The sequence below is a fragment of the Labeo rohita genome, chromosome 1, assembly GCF_022985175.1.
Source record: "Labeo rohita strain BAU-BD-2019 chromosome 1, IGBB_LRoh.1.0, whole genome shotgun sequence".
In the NCBI taxonomy this organism is placed as follows: Eukaryota; Metazoa; Chordata; class Actinopteri; order Cypriniformes; family Cyprinidae; genus Labeo; species Labeo rohita.
Genome location: NC_066869.1, coordinates 31,316,779 through 31,334,248, shown reverse-complemented (window position 1 = coordinate 31,334,248; position 17,470 = coordinate 31,316,779). Strand labels below are relative to the sequence as shown.

The window sequence follows — 17,470 nt, the reverse complement described above, 5'->3', positions numbered from 1 at the left end:
GGACTCCTACATTTTTATACACATGCTGACATCGTTCATAGCAACGAGGTCAACCCTGCCCTTACTCTTAACTTAAGACTTCTCTCTGCTCCTTAGTAAAAGTTTGTCTCAGCAGCCTTGTGAATAGCTTTTAAGAGAAAACTCTTAGCTTAAAACTTTTACTGCTGTTTAGGAGAGCTCATAGTGGTAAGATAAAGTGTTTTGTGAATGCGGGCCCAGGTGTGTAAAATAAGAGAGACGTGCAAAATATGCAGAGCACTGGTACACAAGGACTGGAATTGAGAACCACTTGTCTAAAGCAAGGGTCACCAGATCCGGTCCTGGAGGGCCGGTGTCGCTGCAGAGTTTAGCTCCAACCCTAATCAAACACACCTGAACCAGCTAATCAAGGTCTTACTAGGTATACTTGAAACTTCCAGGCAGGTGTGTTGAGGAAAGTTGGAGGTAAACTGTGCAGGACACTGGCCCTCCAGGAACAAGTTTTGTGACCCCTGGTCTAAAGCATACAAAGTGAATAAACTAGTCTTTATCAACTCACCTTTTTACATAAACAATGAGAAACAATGCATTCATCATGCTCTCTGTTCCAGCTAGTTAGGTGCCAAAAACTATAGACCTTTTTCCTGAGTAAACAATGAACGCCGCCATTACGCTAACTTCTGATTGGATGCTCTTCTGTTCCGGTCTCCATAGGAACCCAATCAAATAGCACCCATCTGTTTTTTAATATGCCTAACGTCGGCAGCTTCGTGTCATCTACACACTCATTAACCTTTGAGGAGTGAGGCACTGACAAATTAGAGTCATTGCGACATTGCAAAGTGATGGCACTATAGAGCCACGTGCTTTTTAAAAACATTTCAATAGGTTTATCATTAGATTATCAGCTCGGAATATACACTAATTTGACTTTCGATACTGGTCTTCACTCAACAAATCAACATTTAAATTTTCTGCCTTTATCAGTGTAGCAATTCTTTGTTTCTCAGTGATTATAAAGAAAATGAAAAACATCAGGTGATTGTAATTAATCCACAGACTCGTTATACATCTGAAGAACAATAACACATCAGACAAAAAATTACATTCATAAACATTGTGCCTGCAAAAACGAAGAAAAAAAACAAAACAAAACATGAGATCAAAATCATTGTCTGTATATAAAACATCCAAAATAGCTCTCTTTGTAGTTTTTTTGTTGTTGTCAATATCTGATGCCTATGCATTTAAGTTCTTCAATATCATGAATCGATGAAGTGTCTGGCAATTGGAGAGATAAAATCATGTCATCATGGTTGATTTATGTTCACTAACTCTGGTCCTCAGTGGTCTTGATGCTTTCCCAACATACATCAGTGGATATGGACATTGAAGTAAATAACTTCAAAAGTAGAACAATGTTAAGCATGTTATGCAAGATTTGATATGATACAATTTTTTTTTTTGTGGAAAGACATGTAAAGTTTTTACATGTAGTACAGAAGAGCAAGATGTAAAATTCCAACAGGTTCTTTCACTACATACAACATTTCATCTAACTTAGCATGTTCGGCAAATTTTGAGATTTCTTGTAAGTGAACATCAGAGGATATTTGAAAACATAATTTAATAAAGAATCTGAAGTTAAAATAAACCATTATTTATAAACAATGGATTTAATCTGATGACTATTCTTCATACAAGTGAGAATATAAGGTTACACTTAAAATAATGTGTTACTAAATATAGTTAGCATATTTTGTTATTTAAACATTACTTAAAGCTGCAGTCCGTAATGATCCAAAATAAATTTTTGTGCAAATACATAACCAGCCAGTGTTATGTTATCTCCTTATGTTAGCCCGATTCACAACGGTAAGCTTATAGTAATGTTTTCTAATTTGAGTGGTACTGGTAGGTTTTTGAGGGACATACAAGCATGCTGCCATTCATCTTTACATAATTAATAACGAACAATTTCTTTGTATGAAGTTCTAATGGTATAAAAAGTTAAAGATTAGACTGTACAGAAATTTAAATCTACCGGTACTCATGAGCTGGTTAGAGATCGTTAGATTTAATCACCATAATGTGATTTATTAAAATGCTTTTTTTATTTCTCAGCTCGTCAGAACAAAAGTAGGATGTTACTTACTTGTTCAGATGACAATGTCTGGTGAAAATTCTTGTTTGGGTCATACTTCCAAGATGTAGAATCTGTGATTCCTGAGTACAGTATCCACACTGGTGCGGTGACTGACAGCCACACATAAACTCAAAACATTGGATTCATCTGTGCTGAGGAGCCATGCCAACACACAACCCAGGTTACACTGTAGTGGAGATAATGTCATTGGTTTCAGATATCAAGAGATCTAAAAAAAAAAAAAAATTAATAGATTTTTTTTTACTGAAAACGTAATAGAATCTAGAGTTTAATAATGTCACAAATTCATGTAGGTTTGAGAAGTTTTAAGAAAAAAATCCGGAGACTCTAAGCTGCCTTTATGTGGAATAGAATTGATTATGATCATCTGATATTTGTCATTTTCTATATATTCACTGAAAAAAATTAAGAATTGTTAAACTACTGAAGGCAGATAACCAAAATGTCTGTTGTTGAATTTTATCTCTTACTTTAATGTCCAGACCACTTTCTGTAATTCATAAACAATGAGAACTCATACAAACTTTTAATTCACCATTTTTATTCAAGTGTTTGGTTCACACTTGCACATATTACCAGCTCATCGGTCTTCGGTCTGCGTCAGTTTCCTCAGTTCAGTGTTGAGTTGGAGGAACTGGTGCGTTGAATGAGTTGGCTAAAACCAGCATCATTTGATGTTGTATGCTGGATTTGGAGTGGCTGTCGGCATGTTTTGTTTGCACGTTATGGTTTTTGATTGAGTAACTTGTAGATCTGTTCTACTCATCCCACAAACTGTGTCAGATGGTGCAGTCTGATTTGGTGAACTGGTTCATCCAGTTTACCAAAAATAAGTGGTTAAAAAGAATGATTCATCTGCGAACCAGACATCACTCTGGACCGTTTGTCTGCGGTTATGGATTACAGGTAGTGATGTTGTAAATAATGTTCAGTTTCTTACACAGACCGATCACTTCCCTTCATAAGACCTTAATATATTGTCAGGAGCCAGGGTTATAAATTTTGTGTTCCTTGTGTTACTTCTTTTTTTTATTCTCAAAAACCATTAGCCACTAACTTGCATTTTATAAATCACCAAGGACCGCAGTTTCAGCGAAAAAATATTCTTTACTGTTCTACTGAAGAAAAAAGTCACCTACTTCTTGGATGGCCTGAGGGTGAGTAAATTAACAGCAAATGTTATTTTTTTGAGTGAACTATCCTTTTAAGTGTAATATCACTGGAGTGACAATGTGGATTTGAATTTAGTATGATATGCCTTAAAAATGGGTCATGTCGTATATACTTTATAATTTTTTGTGGTCCCCAGGACCCATCACAGAAAGATACCACAAATGTCTCTGCCAAAGTTAAAAGAGGAAGGAAGAGAAAGGTAATCACTCTGCCAACTTTGCTGGTGGTTCTTGTGATTAGGTTACATGACCAAAACATAACTGCCAGAAATTAAATATTTGATTTGGTTTTCACAGATTGAAGCTGAACAAGACTCTGATACAGAAAACTCAAGCCCCACTTCAAGTGCTCCTGGGTTAGATTTATTATCAGCAGGTGAAAATTGCTCTTTCAAACTTTGTAGATGTTTTATGTTTAGTGAAGCAATACTTCTATAAATATGTACTGTATGTGGTGTCTTTTTTTCTTATTTAGGTGGACCAGTTCCATTACTAAAGCGCAGAGGAAGGAAACCTAAAATGGAGAAATCACTACTACTTCAACGGGCTTCAAAAGAGCCACTGAGGTTAGGTGGTAATAATTTACAAATGTTTGTGTAAATTATATTACAGATGAATTATATTATAGATGCACTAGTGTAACTATGGGCCGGAAGAATGAAAAGGTAAGATTAGAAGGGATTGTTTATGATTAATTAGTGAACCATAATTAGGTGCATTCATTGTGTTGCATACAATCTACCGTCAATTCTGTCTTGTAATAAGTAAATACCTACCTAAATGATTGAATCATGCAAAACAATCATATTGGATGTTTTGGTATGCATCCACTGTGCATTAGCTGTGGCCATTGCGTCTTGCTTTATTTTCAGTGTTCCATGGCAAGACATGCAGTCTAACCAGCAGATTGACTCTTATTTCATTTCCTCTTCCTCCCCTACTTAGTCTATGGCAGCCCATAGAACCATATGGTAAAAAAATTCTGAAATCTGGCACACAGATTGAGGACAGTCTGAACATTAAACACAGCAGTTTTTCTAACTCAATCACTCTAGTGCCACCAACTGTCCAAATTTGCCCTCATATTTATTAGAAACTTCTATTAGAATTTTTTTTCTCTGATTACTTGGCTCAATTGAATGAAATATTTTTTTAATTAATTAAATAAAATTAATTAATAAAATAAATACATAAATGTTTGAACTCCTCCTAGACCAGGTGTGCTCAACCCTGTTCCTGAAGATCTACTTTCCTGCAGAGTTCAGCTCAAACACCCCTGAGTTTAGTTTAGTTCCAACCCTGATCAAACACACCTGTCTGTAATTATCAAGTGCTCCTTCAGATCCTAATTAGTTATAATTAGGATCTGAAAGAACGCTTGATAATTACAGACAGGTGCGTTTGATCAGGGTTGGAACTAAACTCGGCAGGAAGGTAGTTGTCCAGGAACAGGGTTGGGCACCCCTGTCCTAGACCATTAGTTAAATTTTCATGAAAATCAAACCAGATCATGAATAATTAAGGCATTAATATAGTGGTTTATTGTGTACTGCTGTACACCCAAACCGCTTTACAATCATTTTAGGGGGTCTCTCCTCAACCACCACCAGTGTGCAGCATCCACAGGACAACGTTACCAGTGCGCTCTCCACACACAAGCTTTAAGGCCTTTCCACACTGAGCGTGAAAAACCGAAACAAATATGGGACACAATGACGCGCTGGAATAAAACAATAAATTTCTATGGATGCTTCCACTTAGACCGCAAACATTCACGCACTGAAGAAGCGTATGTTTTTTTTTTTTTTCAACAAGTCCGACAAATTTTTTCATTTTCGAAAAGCCACAACACAGCCCCCCTTACAGCTGACATGAAGGGCAAAATTAGTTATATAGACCAAAAACACTTTTTGTACCAGGCTGTAAACGTATTTTTTTCTGCTGTAAATTTGGGCATTTTAACATGGAGAGTCTATGGGATTGACTCCCTTTTGCAGCCAGTCTCTAGCGGCCAGTCGATGAATTGCAGTTTTAGTCACTTCCGTGTTGGCTTCAAGAGGGAGACCGGGAGGTTGCCGCTTGGTTGTGTTTAGCGAACAGCTTAGACGGTATTTCAGTGCTGCCACGCCCCTTGTCAAAGAAGCAAGTTTCGTGTACAACTGTTAGCGCAAACTAGATTAAAGTGATTCTTACATTTTAAATATGGATATTTTCTGCGCTGCATCGCTAAAGTTACGCTAATCCCCCACCTCGTCCCTGCCCTCCCTCCAACAATTCGAATTTCCATGGGCAGGATTTATTTTAATGATATTCTAATGGACCACGTTGTGACATCATTGCATGGGAAAAACAAACGTTGTAGTCCAAAGGAGCCGTTCGTTGTAGTTCTTGAAAAGGGATTTTTTTTTTTTTAAACGAAATATCTCCTTTTGGAGTGGACTTTGAGATTTGTAACTTTGTAGATCTTTTTTATGCCCAAAGATACACACCAGATACTTACTAAAGTTCAAAAAGCGAAAAAGCATAATATCACCCCTTTAAATAGTAGAAATAGTAGATCAGCAATTAATCCTAGACTACAGGCTTTCATAGACAACCTAGGAACCTAGCAACTGGGGAAGGTCTTATTTTGTAAGTTTTGTTACAAGTTGTTCATGCACTATCAATAAAAAGTAATTCATTTAAAAAAAAAAGTATTTTTTAATTTAGTTATTTATTTGCAGGTTAGGAAAAGATGGAAAGAGAGATGACAGAAAAGGAGACAAGAGAAAGGGTAAGACAGTAAATAGTGCTTAGATATGCACTAATTATCTATTTGTAGTGACACTTATTGGAACATTGTTTTTGTTTTTGTTTTTTTCAAATCAAGAAGTTTCTACAGAGTCCAGACTACAGAAGTTGCATGGGGATATTAAAACATCTTTGAAGATTGATAACCTTGTAAGTCCAGGCTCCAATTAATTTTTTGGAGCTTTTATATATAGCTTTTAAACCTTATTTCAGTAATGTCATCAGTTGACACTGATAAACTGATATTGATGTTGGGCTTACAAGAGTTTGCTTATTCTCTCTTTGAAATTAATGTATTAACCTTCTTGTTTATGTAATTCTGGTTGTGTAAGTAAATGTTCACTCTCTCCATTTTTAGGATGTGAGGAAATGTTTAGTTGCATTGGATGAGTTAAGTTCATTGCATGTTACAACTCAGCATCTTCAGAGACACTGTGAACTCATAGCTACTCTAAAAAAGGTATGATTAAAACATTTTGGGCAACTCTGGAAAATTGTCATGTTTATAAATTATTATTGCATACCACCTGCAACAAAAACAACAACAACAAAAATGTTAACTGAAAATGAATTAGTTTTATGCTGTCTTTACAGATCCGCAGGTTCAAAGCCAGCCAGGATGTGATGGACAAAGCCACAATGCTTTATAATAAGTTTAAAAGCATGTTTTTGATGGGAGAAGGAGAATCAGTACTCAGTCAGGTGCTCAATAAAAGTCTAACTGAACAGAGACAGTTTGAAGAGGCCAAGAGGGGAGTGCTAAAAAACACAGAACAGACCAAAGAGCAGAAAGGTAAAGAACTGACTACCACATGCTTGTTTTACAGCTTACATTTTCATTTTACATATGTATGAAGGTGGGGTGTTACGATGGTACAAAATGCAATTATATGCATCGTGGATGTTAAACAATGCATCACAATTAGTATTAAGATGCTTTTTCAATGATCCAGTCACTTATGGTCAGCCGAGACACATATTTACTGTCCCCTGAAAATTACTCAACATAACAGTCATTATTGTCAAAATAGTTGGCAACAAAAGTGAGTACATCCTAAGTGATAACAGCACTATGTCATTTAACCATGTAAAGCCACATGTCCTATTCATCATGTTCATGTTTTTGTCTGCTTGACAGGACCATACAAAGTTGTGTATCTTGTATTAGAGCAGTTAAAATTTGGTGCTTTGAGTACAATTCTCTCATACTGACCACTGGATGTTCAACAAGGCACCTCATGACAAAGAAATCTCTGAAGATTTGAGAATTAGAATTGTTGCTCTCCACAAAGATGGCCTAGGCTATAAGAGGTTCAGTAACAACCTGAAACTGAGTTACAATACTGTGGCTAGGGTCATACAGAGGTTTTCCAAGATGGGTTCCATTTGGAATAGGCCTTGCAAGTGTCGATCAACAAAGTTGAGTACTCGTTCTGTGCGTCAGGTGCAGAACCTGGCTTAAAAAAATGGATGCATGAGTGCTGCCAGCATTGCTTTAGAGGTTGCAGAAGTAGAAAGTCAGCTTGTCAGTGCTCAGACCATATGCTGCACACTGCAACAAGTCGGTTTGCATTGGTGTCATCCGAGAAGGAAGCCTCTTCTGAAGCTGGTTTACAAGAAAGACTGTAAACAGTTTGCTGAAGACAGCCTGTCCAAGAGCATGAATTACTGGATCCATGTCCTATGGTCTGATGAGACTAAGATAAACTTGTGTCCAGCACGTGTGGTGATGCCCTGGCGAGGAGTACCAAAAAATTGTGTCTCTCCCACAGTCAAGCATGGTGGTGGTAGCATCATGGTCTGGGGCTGCACGAGTGCTGCTGGTACTGGGGAGCTGCAGTTCATTGAGGGAAACATGGATTCCATTATGTACTGTACATTTCTGAAGCAGAACATGATGCCTTCCCTTCAGAAACTGGGTAGAACGGCAGTTTTCCAACATGATAATGACCCCAAACACACCACCAAGATGACAATTGCCTTGCTGAGAAAGGTGCGGGTGAAGGTGATCTGACCTGAAACCCTATTGAACACCTATGGGGCATCCTCAAGTGGAAGATGGAGAAGCACCATGTGTCTAACATCCAGCAGCTCCATGATGTCATTATAGAGGATTTGAAGAGGATCCCAGCAACAACTTGTGCAGCTCTGGTGAATTCCATGCCTAGAATGATTAAGGCAATGCTAGATAACAATGGTGCTAACACAAAATATTGACACTTTGGACACAGTTTTGACAAGTTCACTTAGGGTGTACTCACTTTTGTTGCCAGCTGTTTTGACAATAATGGCTATATGTTGAGTTATTTTTAGGGGACAGTAAATATACAGTGCTATACAAGCTGCACATTGACTACTCTAAAATATATTGAAGTTTTATTTCTATAGTATTGTCCCTTGAGAAGATATACTAAAATGATTGCTGAAATGTGAGAGGTGTACTCACTTTTGTTGCCAGCTTTTTACACAATAATGGCTGTATGGTGAGTTATTTTTAGGGGACAGTAAATATACACTGCTATACAAGCTGCACATTGACTACTCTAAAACATATCCAAGTTTCAGTCCCTTGAGAAGATATACTAGTATTGTCCCTTGAGAAGATATACTAAAATGATTGCTGAAATGTGAGGGGTGTACTCACTTTTGTGAGATACTGTATATATGTTCCATGTGCAGCAGCAGTATTTCTTACATGCTCACAGCAGTATGTTGTGGATGTATTGGCAGTAGCAAGTCCTGGTATTTGCTCTGCCGCAGCAGCAGCACAGATCTATTCCGCCAAAACCAAATACATTAACATTGTCATGTACATTACCATGCCAATCCCTCTGAGAGTTGTCCGATACGTCTAACTCAATCTCACCTAATGACATCATCACATGATTTGTTTTCTCCTGTATGGGTAGCCAGTGAGCTCACTTCTCAATGTTCAGATATATGACTAGTGCTTTCTGTAGCAGTTTGCAGCGTGCTGCAGCGTAGCAGATCTATTCCACCAAGACCAAATACATTAAAGTTGTCATGTACATTACCATGCCAATCCATTCGAGAGTTGTCATGACAGAAATACACATATTTTGGTACATTTACATTGTTTCCACACACACATTTAGGATAATGCATTGATTTCATGTGCATGTTGCTGTGTCATTCTGAATAGATCTGTGTACTGTAGTAGGTATGTGCAGGTCCAGGTGGTTAGTTTAGAGGGATTTTTTTTTTCCTCCATGTAGTCCTATTCATTATTGCACCTTGGCTTATCTAAATGAAAACAAGCTCTTTGCTGTTGCACTGTACACATACAAGTTTTTTTTTTGTATGGACTTTATATATCATTTGGTGTCCAAATGTCCTTTTTTGAAATGACCTAAATTTACCTAAATTTAAAAAAAAAAAAAAAAAAACTTACAGAAAATGCAGTTTTGTGTCACTCTTCAATCTGATGGTTTACTTTGCTGGATATATAGTCAGTGAAGACAAAATGAGTGTGCTAAACATACGAAATGATTGCGAATAATGCAATTAAAGATTTAATCTATTGAAATTCAATCTATTAATAGCACTAATGCTAAAACAATAACCAATGAAAACCAATTTTCTTTCACATTTCTCTTGTCATAAACACTATATACTTCTAAGACAATGAAATCATAATCCAAGTGGAAAAACATCCAGTCATTTTACATTAAGCGTTTTCTCCACTACAGAAAACAGTAAAGATAATGGTAGATATAGTGACATACAGTGATGATAAAAAAGCAAACTCAATATACACCTTACTGATGTTTCAAAATATATACATATATATAACAGGAGATGTGCCCAGAACACGAACGCAATGCGCTAAATTGCACATTAACATTTTTCCTCCTATTATAAAGAAGGACAAAGGCTTAAAGAACAAAGTCAGTGGCATAAAAAGGCCAAATTCGGTATACACTTATACCATGTCCTAAATCCCTGCATAAAAATGCAAAACAAGCCCTACAATTAATAAAGAAATAGATATTATACAGACATTTCTTATTTAGTAGTACAGTGTTACAGGACTTGTAGATTATATTCAATAGATTACACTTACACTGTATAAACATTTGTAGTTGGTTTGTTAAAGGTATTACATGTTTGGGCTGTGTATTCATTGCAGTTACTTTTCTGACCAGCATGTGTACCATTTGTCACCATTTGTATGTATTTTGTCATGTCTTGCATGTGTTTCTGGATCTGTCACATGTTGTGTAAGTGCGGTAGGTTATGTAGTAGGTTATTTTTAGACAGTTTACATTAAAACCTGGATAATTTTAACAGATGTTATGTTAACAGAGCTTTATCCATATCAAAGTTTGTTACTGCAACTGTTAAAGTAACAGTTTCTGTTCAGATTTTCATGAAAAAAAAAATCACAGTTCATCCCAGATAATTTACCTTAAGATTTACAACGGCTTCTACGTATGTGTGTCTGTCCAAGAGAGCACAGGGTGTCACAGTTTTCAGAATGGTAGTGCCCCCTTTTTGGCCTGTGTTCTTTTTTAATGTACCCTGAGGCGAGCTCCACAGGAGACTTATACCAAATAGTTAAAGCCTTATTATGTCACAAAAGTGTAAAAGCATGAATTTGTGTTTCCTGACCTGCATTTTGAAACACTTGTTTTGCATTTGGTGTTTTGCTTTTTCTCATCATGTATGTTGTGAAAAGGCACAAGAAATTAATTTAAAAAAAAAAAGGCACATAGATGCATGGATCTTCATTTGAAGGGATCATGTAAAATAATAATGAAATAATTATGTATATTTATTCATATGGATTTGTGCTGCTAAATTTGCGGTATTTTTTTCAGCCAAAGAGCCTCTGATTCATGTCCATGATCAGTTAAATCCAAAATGTCTTTTGGAAAATTATTTTTGTTTAGCCAAAATCTCAGACTTTGCATGTTTACAGATACCAATATTTTGAATGGAGACTTCAATCCTGAAGAGGATGCTGAGACAGGAAAGGACAGATCAGGAGAGAATGTCTTATCTGTGGTGAAAAACAAGTAATATAAAATATTTTCACATTTTCATAAGTCCAAAGCTGTTTACATGATTTGCCCCAGCAGTCTGACAAAAATCTTGTTTGTAGTGTGACCAGTCCTTCAGAAGAGTCTGTCTGAAGATGTTTGTTCACCGAAGAGCCACCAGCTTTAGCTGCCCAGCGAAAGATTGTTCCCATATTGCAAGCGTCCTACAGATCATTATTTTTGCACACTTATTTTTTCCAGTCATTGTAAATACATTAGTAATTTTAATCTCAATATATTTTTGTTTACAATACCTACTTACATTTAAGTTTAGCTTTATTCTGCTGTTGCATCTTTAAAATTGTCTCCCAAGTTTATTTTAATAGTCAAGTTTAGTTGATTTTTGCTTGATTCAACATTCATGCTCATAACCCTGCTGTTATAAAACTTGTTTTAGCCTTAATAAAGTTTACCTCAGAACATTTTCTCAGAAAATTGTACTTCTTTTTACTTTATCAGAATGGTATAAGCACCCACAGAAATATAGAACATGAAAAGCTAAATGCTCTTTAAATGGTAGTCAATCTTATTGTTTGTGGCCTAAAAGAACTGCCGTAGGAAATTAATTGGAAATATAAAAATACAGAACAATTTTTGGTGCACATACAAGCCCATCATGATGTAGAAAAAAGGCATGTGAAAAGATTTAAAACTGGTTATCACAACAATAACTGTGCAAGTACGCTATTATACACACAAATGAACTAATGTGACTATAACAAAGTAAATTTCTAACAGTTTGTGAAATCACCAATTCAGCCGTAATGCAAAAAACAGCACACAGCAATGTTAAAGCGTTGAACTATAATATCAAGACGTATGTCTCTGCAGGTCCAAAATGAGAACAAATTGAGTAAAGCCTTTGAAAGTGCCCATCGGTTTAAAAAAATTACCAACACTTTTTTTTAATTACTTATTCAGCATACTGCTGAAACATATACATCAACATATACTATCTCACACAGAGTGAGATCAAAAGCTGTTTTTAAGACTAAGACCGACCCAATTGGCCCAACGAAGGTACCTTTAGTCTGTTTCTTGTAAGATTGAGACCATTGTACCAGTGAAAATAAGATGATACCAAACATCAGTGTGATTATCACGTTTATGTGGAACATTATATATTTTTTCGGGGGTTTTTTATTTATTTATTTTTTTATTAATTTTTAAAGCAGTACATAAGAAAACATACTTAAACGATACAATAAATACAAAACACCAAGTAAGATGTACATGTAGTTAAGTGAAGTGTATCACAATTGTTGAGTATGTGTATATCTCTATTATGCATTTCCTAATATATATGTAGAACAGTCTCTTTGTAGAGGCTTCGTCAGAGCAGTTTATATAGAAAAAGGAAGAGGGAAAAAATAAATAAAATAAGACAGAGAAAAGGAAATAATTAATTAAGTAGATACATAAAAAAGAGAAATAATTGAACACATAAGTAGAAATTAAATAAGGAATTCATTTAAAGAAAAACTCCACTTCCAGAACAACAATTTCCTAATAATTTACTCACCTCCTTGTCATCCAAGATGTTCATGTCTTTCTGTCTTCAGTTGTGAAGAAATTATGGTTTTTGAGGAAAGCATTTCAGGATTTTTCTCCATATAATGGACTTCAGTGGTGCCCCGATTTTGAACTTCCAAAATGTAGTTTAAATGCAGCTTCAAAGGGCTCTAAATGATCCCAGCCGAGGAAGAAGGGTCTTATCTAGCTAGACGATTGGTCTTTTTTTTTAAAAAAAAAAAAAAAAAAAAAAAAAATCAAATTTGTATACTTTTTAAGCACAAAAGCTCATGTAGCACTAGCTGTGGGATGCACGTCCACAACACTACGAATCACGTCTAAGTTCATCGTCTGTGTACTCTGGCTCAAAAAGGTAGAGTATGGCAAAAAAACTTCAGAATCGTCCGACATTGCTGTACCTTTTTGTTTGTAAACAGCGTTTGACTTACTTCAGGGTTCCCACTCTTTCATGAACACCAGATTTAAGGACTTTCAAGGACTTTTTAAAGCACCATTTATTTTATATCAAATTCATATGCCAGCATATGTAGTGTCATGAAAGACCTCTTACAGTAGTTAACATTTCACTTACACTTAACATTTACATTAAAATTTTCAGAGTAACATGGTTTTGAATGTGTAGGTTTCATAAATTTAGACCATTTTGAGCAGTCATGTTCAAAGGAATTTTGAATTTCTCAAATATTAATAAAAATGTATATTCTTGCATCAAACTGTTTTTTGCTGTAATTCTTGTAAAAGATTTAAATTTGAAAGAATTTCTCAATTTTTAAATTAATTAAAAAAAATGTTAAACAGGGCTCCACACTTACTTTTCTTTTTAGTAGCACTTGTGCTCCTAATTCTAAAAAAAATTAGGAGCACAGTTAAAAATTTCAGGAGCACCTTCTAATCAGCAATCAAATTCTGATCAAATAGTAGCCTTCCCATTACGAGACGATATTTGACTCCTTAAAGGGGTCATCGGATGCCCATTTTCCACAAGTTGATATGATTCTTTAGGGTCTTAATGAAAAGTCTCTAATATACTTTGATTAAAAATTCTCAATGGTTTTGTAAAACAACTTTTTACCTTGTCAAAATGAGCTCTGCAAAAATCATCTCAATCTAAGGGGTTGTTCCTTTAAATGCAAATGAGCTCTGCTTGCCCCGCCCCTCTCTTCTCTCTGTGGAATGACGCTCTTGTTTACTTTCTCCACATTTAGCTGCTAAACTTCCTAACTACCACTTTATAAGGAAAGGCGATCAAAAATATTCATAAAAAACGCTTATACACACTTCTGCTGTAAGTGAAGCTGGATCACAAATGATTCACCCGAACATAGACGGATATATGTAGATCGGGAGGCGCATTCCCTTCACAAACAAATGTAATCCACTGCATCTTCAGCGGCTCAGATGTCGGAAGTAAGTGACGACCACTATGTTCATTATTACATCTAACAACACAACACCTCAGCTGGTCTGAGGTAAGAGCTCATGTCAATCAACTATTGTGGGAGTGGCCTCTGTCGGTGTGACGGCACACTCAGCCAACTGAGAATGGGGATATTATTTTTACAGATTAATTAAAAATCACTGCATGGTTTTTTATCATTATAGGGTAGATTTGTACATACACTGCCAACACACATTAATGTTCAAACAAATGAAAAAGTGAAGTTTGCATCCGATGACCCCTTTAAAGTGATTTACAGGAAATTGTGTTTTTACCTTTATAATGGCATTTTTCTTACTTTATTAAAAGTATGTAATCTTTTGTCAAAGTCAAAAATGTATATATATATATTTTTTAAATTTCTAATTAAAACAACAGAATAAAAACAAGTAGAATAAAAATAAGTTACCAATCAAATGAAATCAGTATTAAAAAAAAAAAAAAAAACATTGTCTGGTGGCACAGAAGAACACAAAAGTGGCTTGTAGGTGTATTTTCAAACCATCTGAAAAAACACCTACAAGCCACTTTTGTGTTCTTCTGTGCCACCAGACAATGTTTTTTTTTTTTTTTTTTGCACTCAGCGGTCGCATGAGTGCAGTGAAATTCAAAAGTTCGTGTTGAGGTTTATGTTTTATATATAAAATTTTAAATATAGAAATATTATATGATTTAAATAACAGAAAAGATACTTTAAAATGAAAGTAAACCTGACAGTACGTGGCGGCAAGTCACTGATTTTATCACTGAATCGTTCATTGAATTAATTCCTTCGAACAGCTGATTCATTCATGAACGAAGCAAGTGACTGACTATATGAATGGGTAATTAAATCAGGTTCGTTTAAAAACACCCATTTATGCATAAACTAAACAACGCTGTGTTTAAATGGAGATGCGCAGCAGTTCAGCTGTTACTTTGTTTGAAACAATTTTCGTTGACGAAATAGAGCAAAATCAGGCAATAGTGTTCAGACAATGCAAGTCACTTAATATATACTTGTTGTTTAGTGAACTGTTGTATTAAATCAATATCATTTACAAACTCCCTTAATCAATAAATCTGTCTATCTCCTTCGTTTATCGCGATCTTCCATTATAATCAATGCAGCTCATCCACAGACAATCGGTTATAGGCGCGGGGAGGGGATATTTTTACTGCATGACTAATATAAGCAGCACCACAGCAGTTTATATGTAATATTTATCCAGAAATGGATAAATATTAATTCTGCTGTTAAAAATAAATAAAGAAAGTGTAGAAGAGTGGGTATTATGTGCAAACAATGGGAAACAATATATTTGTGCAGTGTGCGCATGTCAAAAAAAAAAAAAAAAAATCTATTCCAATTTGAAGCTTGTGACAAATGCGCACATCAACCCGATCACTTTATTTAGCGTTCATGTAAACACTACATTCAGATTCATCAGTCGGAATTAATTCAGTCAGACTGAACCAAAAATTGTGCATGTTAACGTAGTTGTGTTTAAGGAATCAACATATGTCTGTGATACATTACTCACCGCTACAAAAACACGTTGTAAGTACGTTAGAAACCTTTGAAGCTCCCCTCAGCGCAAGCACAAATATGCTGATAAGGTCATTTGCACTGATGCTCTTAAATATTTTTTCATAGTCGCACGCAGTAGTTTTCAGTCACAAATGCACTGCTTCTCCATATGTTCATGCAGGGCTGCGCAATGTGCGCATCAGTTCACATGCTAAGATTTTTTTCTCACGCTACCCCATCTCCACCCCAATTATTAACGCTGTTTCATTTAGTCTTTGACTGCGCATATAGGAAAATATTTTAAATAGCACCATTTTACTAAACAAAATGTATTTTAAATTTATTTCAGGCACTTTCAAGGACCTATATTTGTTTTCAAGTACTTTCCAGGCCTTGAATCCATGTGTCTGATATTCAAGTACTTTTAAGAAGTGTGGGAACCCTGTTCACTTTATAAACACTGGGTCTGTAGTTCCACCTACGTTCTACGTGACCTTTCGACGTGATTCAATAGTATGTAGCATCGCGGACGCACATCCCAGAACTAGTGCTACACGAGATTTTGTGCTTAAAAAGTAAACTAATTTTTATTTTCTGAAAAAAAAAAAAAAGAGAGACTGCATTTAAAGTCCATTATATGGAGAAAAATCCTGAAATGCTTTCCTCAAAAACCATAATTTCTGAAGACAGAAAGACATGAATATGATTATTATAATAGTAGAAAAATATATATATAACAATAAAACTATACATTATGTCAATAGTATACATCAGTACATGTAGACATATATACAAATGCATAAACATATACACATACATACAAATGTCTGTATATCTACCCATAGGTCTATATCAGGGGTGCCCAACCCTGTTCCTGATCGACCTGCAGAGTTTAGTTCCAACCCTAATCAAACATACCTGTCTGTAATTATCAAGTGCTCCTTGAGATCCTAATTAGCTGGTTCAGGTGTGTTTGGTCAGGGTTGGAGCTGAACTCTGCAGGAAAGCCAATCTCCAGGACCAGGGTTGAGCACCCCTGGTCTATATATTCATTTCCCATATTCACCTTTTCCATTTATATGTTTGTAAAGATGTTGTTGGGAGAGTGTGTGGGTCCGGTGCCAGGTTTCTGATGTATATTGAAATAAGTCAGAAACTGATTACAGATGTCCGTAAATATACATATATTTTTCTTGTATGAGTGTTATTCTTTCTAATGAAATCTATTATATAAGGTTAGTCCAGTGATTGATATGTATGCATTTTTTTTTAGATTTCCAGTTTAATAGAACTATTTTTGGTGATAGTCAGAGAGATGAGGAGTGGATTTTTATATTTAATTGAAAGATTATCAATTTCTGTGGTATTACCCTGTAAACAGAGTGATGGAGACAGAGGAATCCCACAGCCCATAATGATAGAAAGTTAATCTGTCACTTATATCCAAAACGAATCAACAGGTTGGCAAGTCCATGTGGCATGCAAATAGTCTTCAGTGCTACCCAGTGTACATTGTGAGCACATTACATTTTGCTATTGAACATTAAATTTTGCTATTGACTATTTTGAGTGAACTGAGTGAAGGATGGGTGAAGGGAAAAAAATGTATAGGTGAGAAAAAAGCTTTCCTGCATCTTCTCTCAGTGAGATGTGGAAATAGATGCCTGTGGTAATCCACTGTGTTTGCATTGATCATATCTCAGGAGATTAAAGTGTCTGATGTTCTTCCAGTCTTAAAACTGTTTACCAAAGGTTGAGTTTACATCAGAATAGTTGAGATCAAGGGCCTCATTTATAAAATACTGCCTAGAAACCATT

General features: G+C 35.6%; 1 protein-coding gene across 2 annotated transcripts in view; it reads left to right on the top strand.

Moving 5' to 3' along the window:
* Positions 1-11,593, top strand: part of psip1a (PC4 and SFRS1 interacting protein 1a) — a 76,253-nt gene extending 64,660 nt beyond the window's left edge. The window contains exons 7-15 of one of the 2 annotated variants that reach the window (XM_051115847.1): positions 3,456-3,518; positions 3,616-3,694; positions 3,794-3,889; positions 6,047-6,091; positions 6,188-6,258; positions 6,467-6,568; positions 6,703-6,901; positions 11,051-11,147; positions 11,234-11,593. In XM_051115847.1, coding sequence (XP_050971804.1) covers positions 3,456-3,518; positions 3,616-3,694; positions 3,794-3,889; positions 6,047-6,091; positions 6,188-6,258; positions 6,467-6,568; positions 6,703-6,901; positions 11,051-11,147; positions 11,234-11,264 — 783 coding nt within the window. In that variant the 3' untranslated portion in view covers positions 11,265-11,593. The remainder of the gene's footprint in view (positions 1-3,455; positions 3,519-3,615; positions 3,695-3,793; positions 3,890-6,046; positions 6,092-6,187; positions 6,259-6,466; positions 6,569-6,702; positions 6,902-11,050; positions 11,148-11,233) is intronic. The other variant, XM_051115854.1, reaches the window with a different exon arrangement.
* The last annotated feature ends 5,877 nt before the right edge of the window (positions 11,594-17,470 follow it).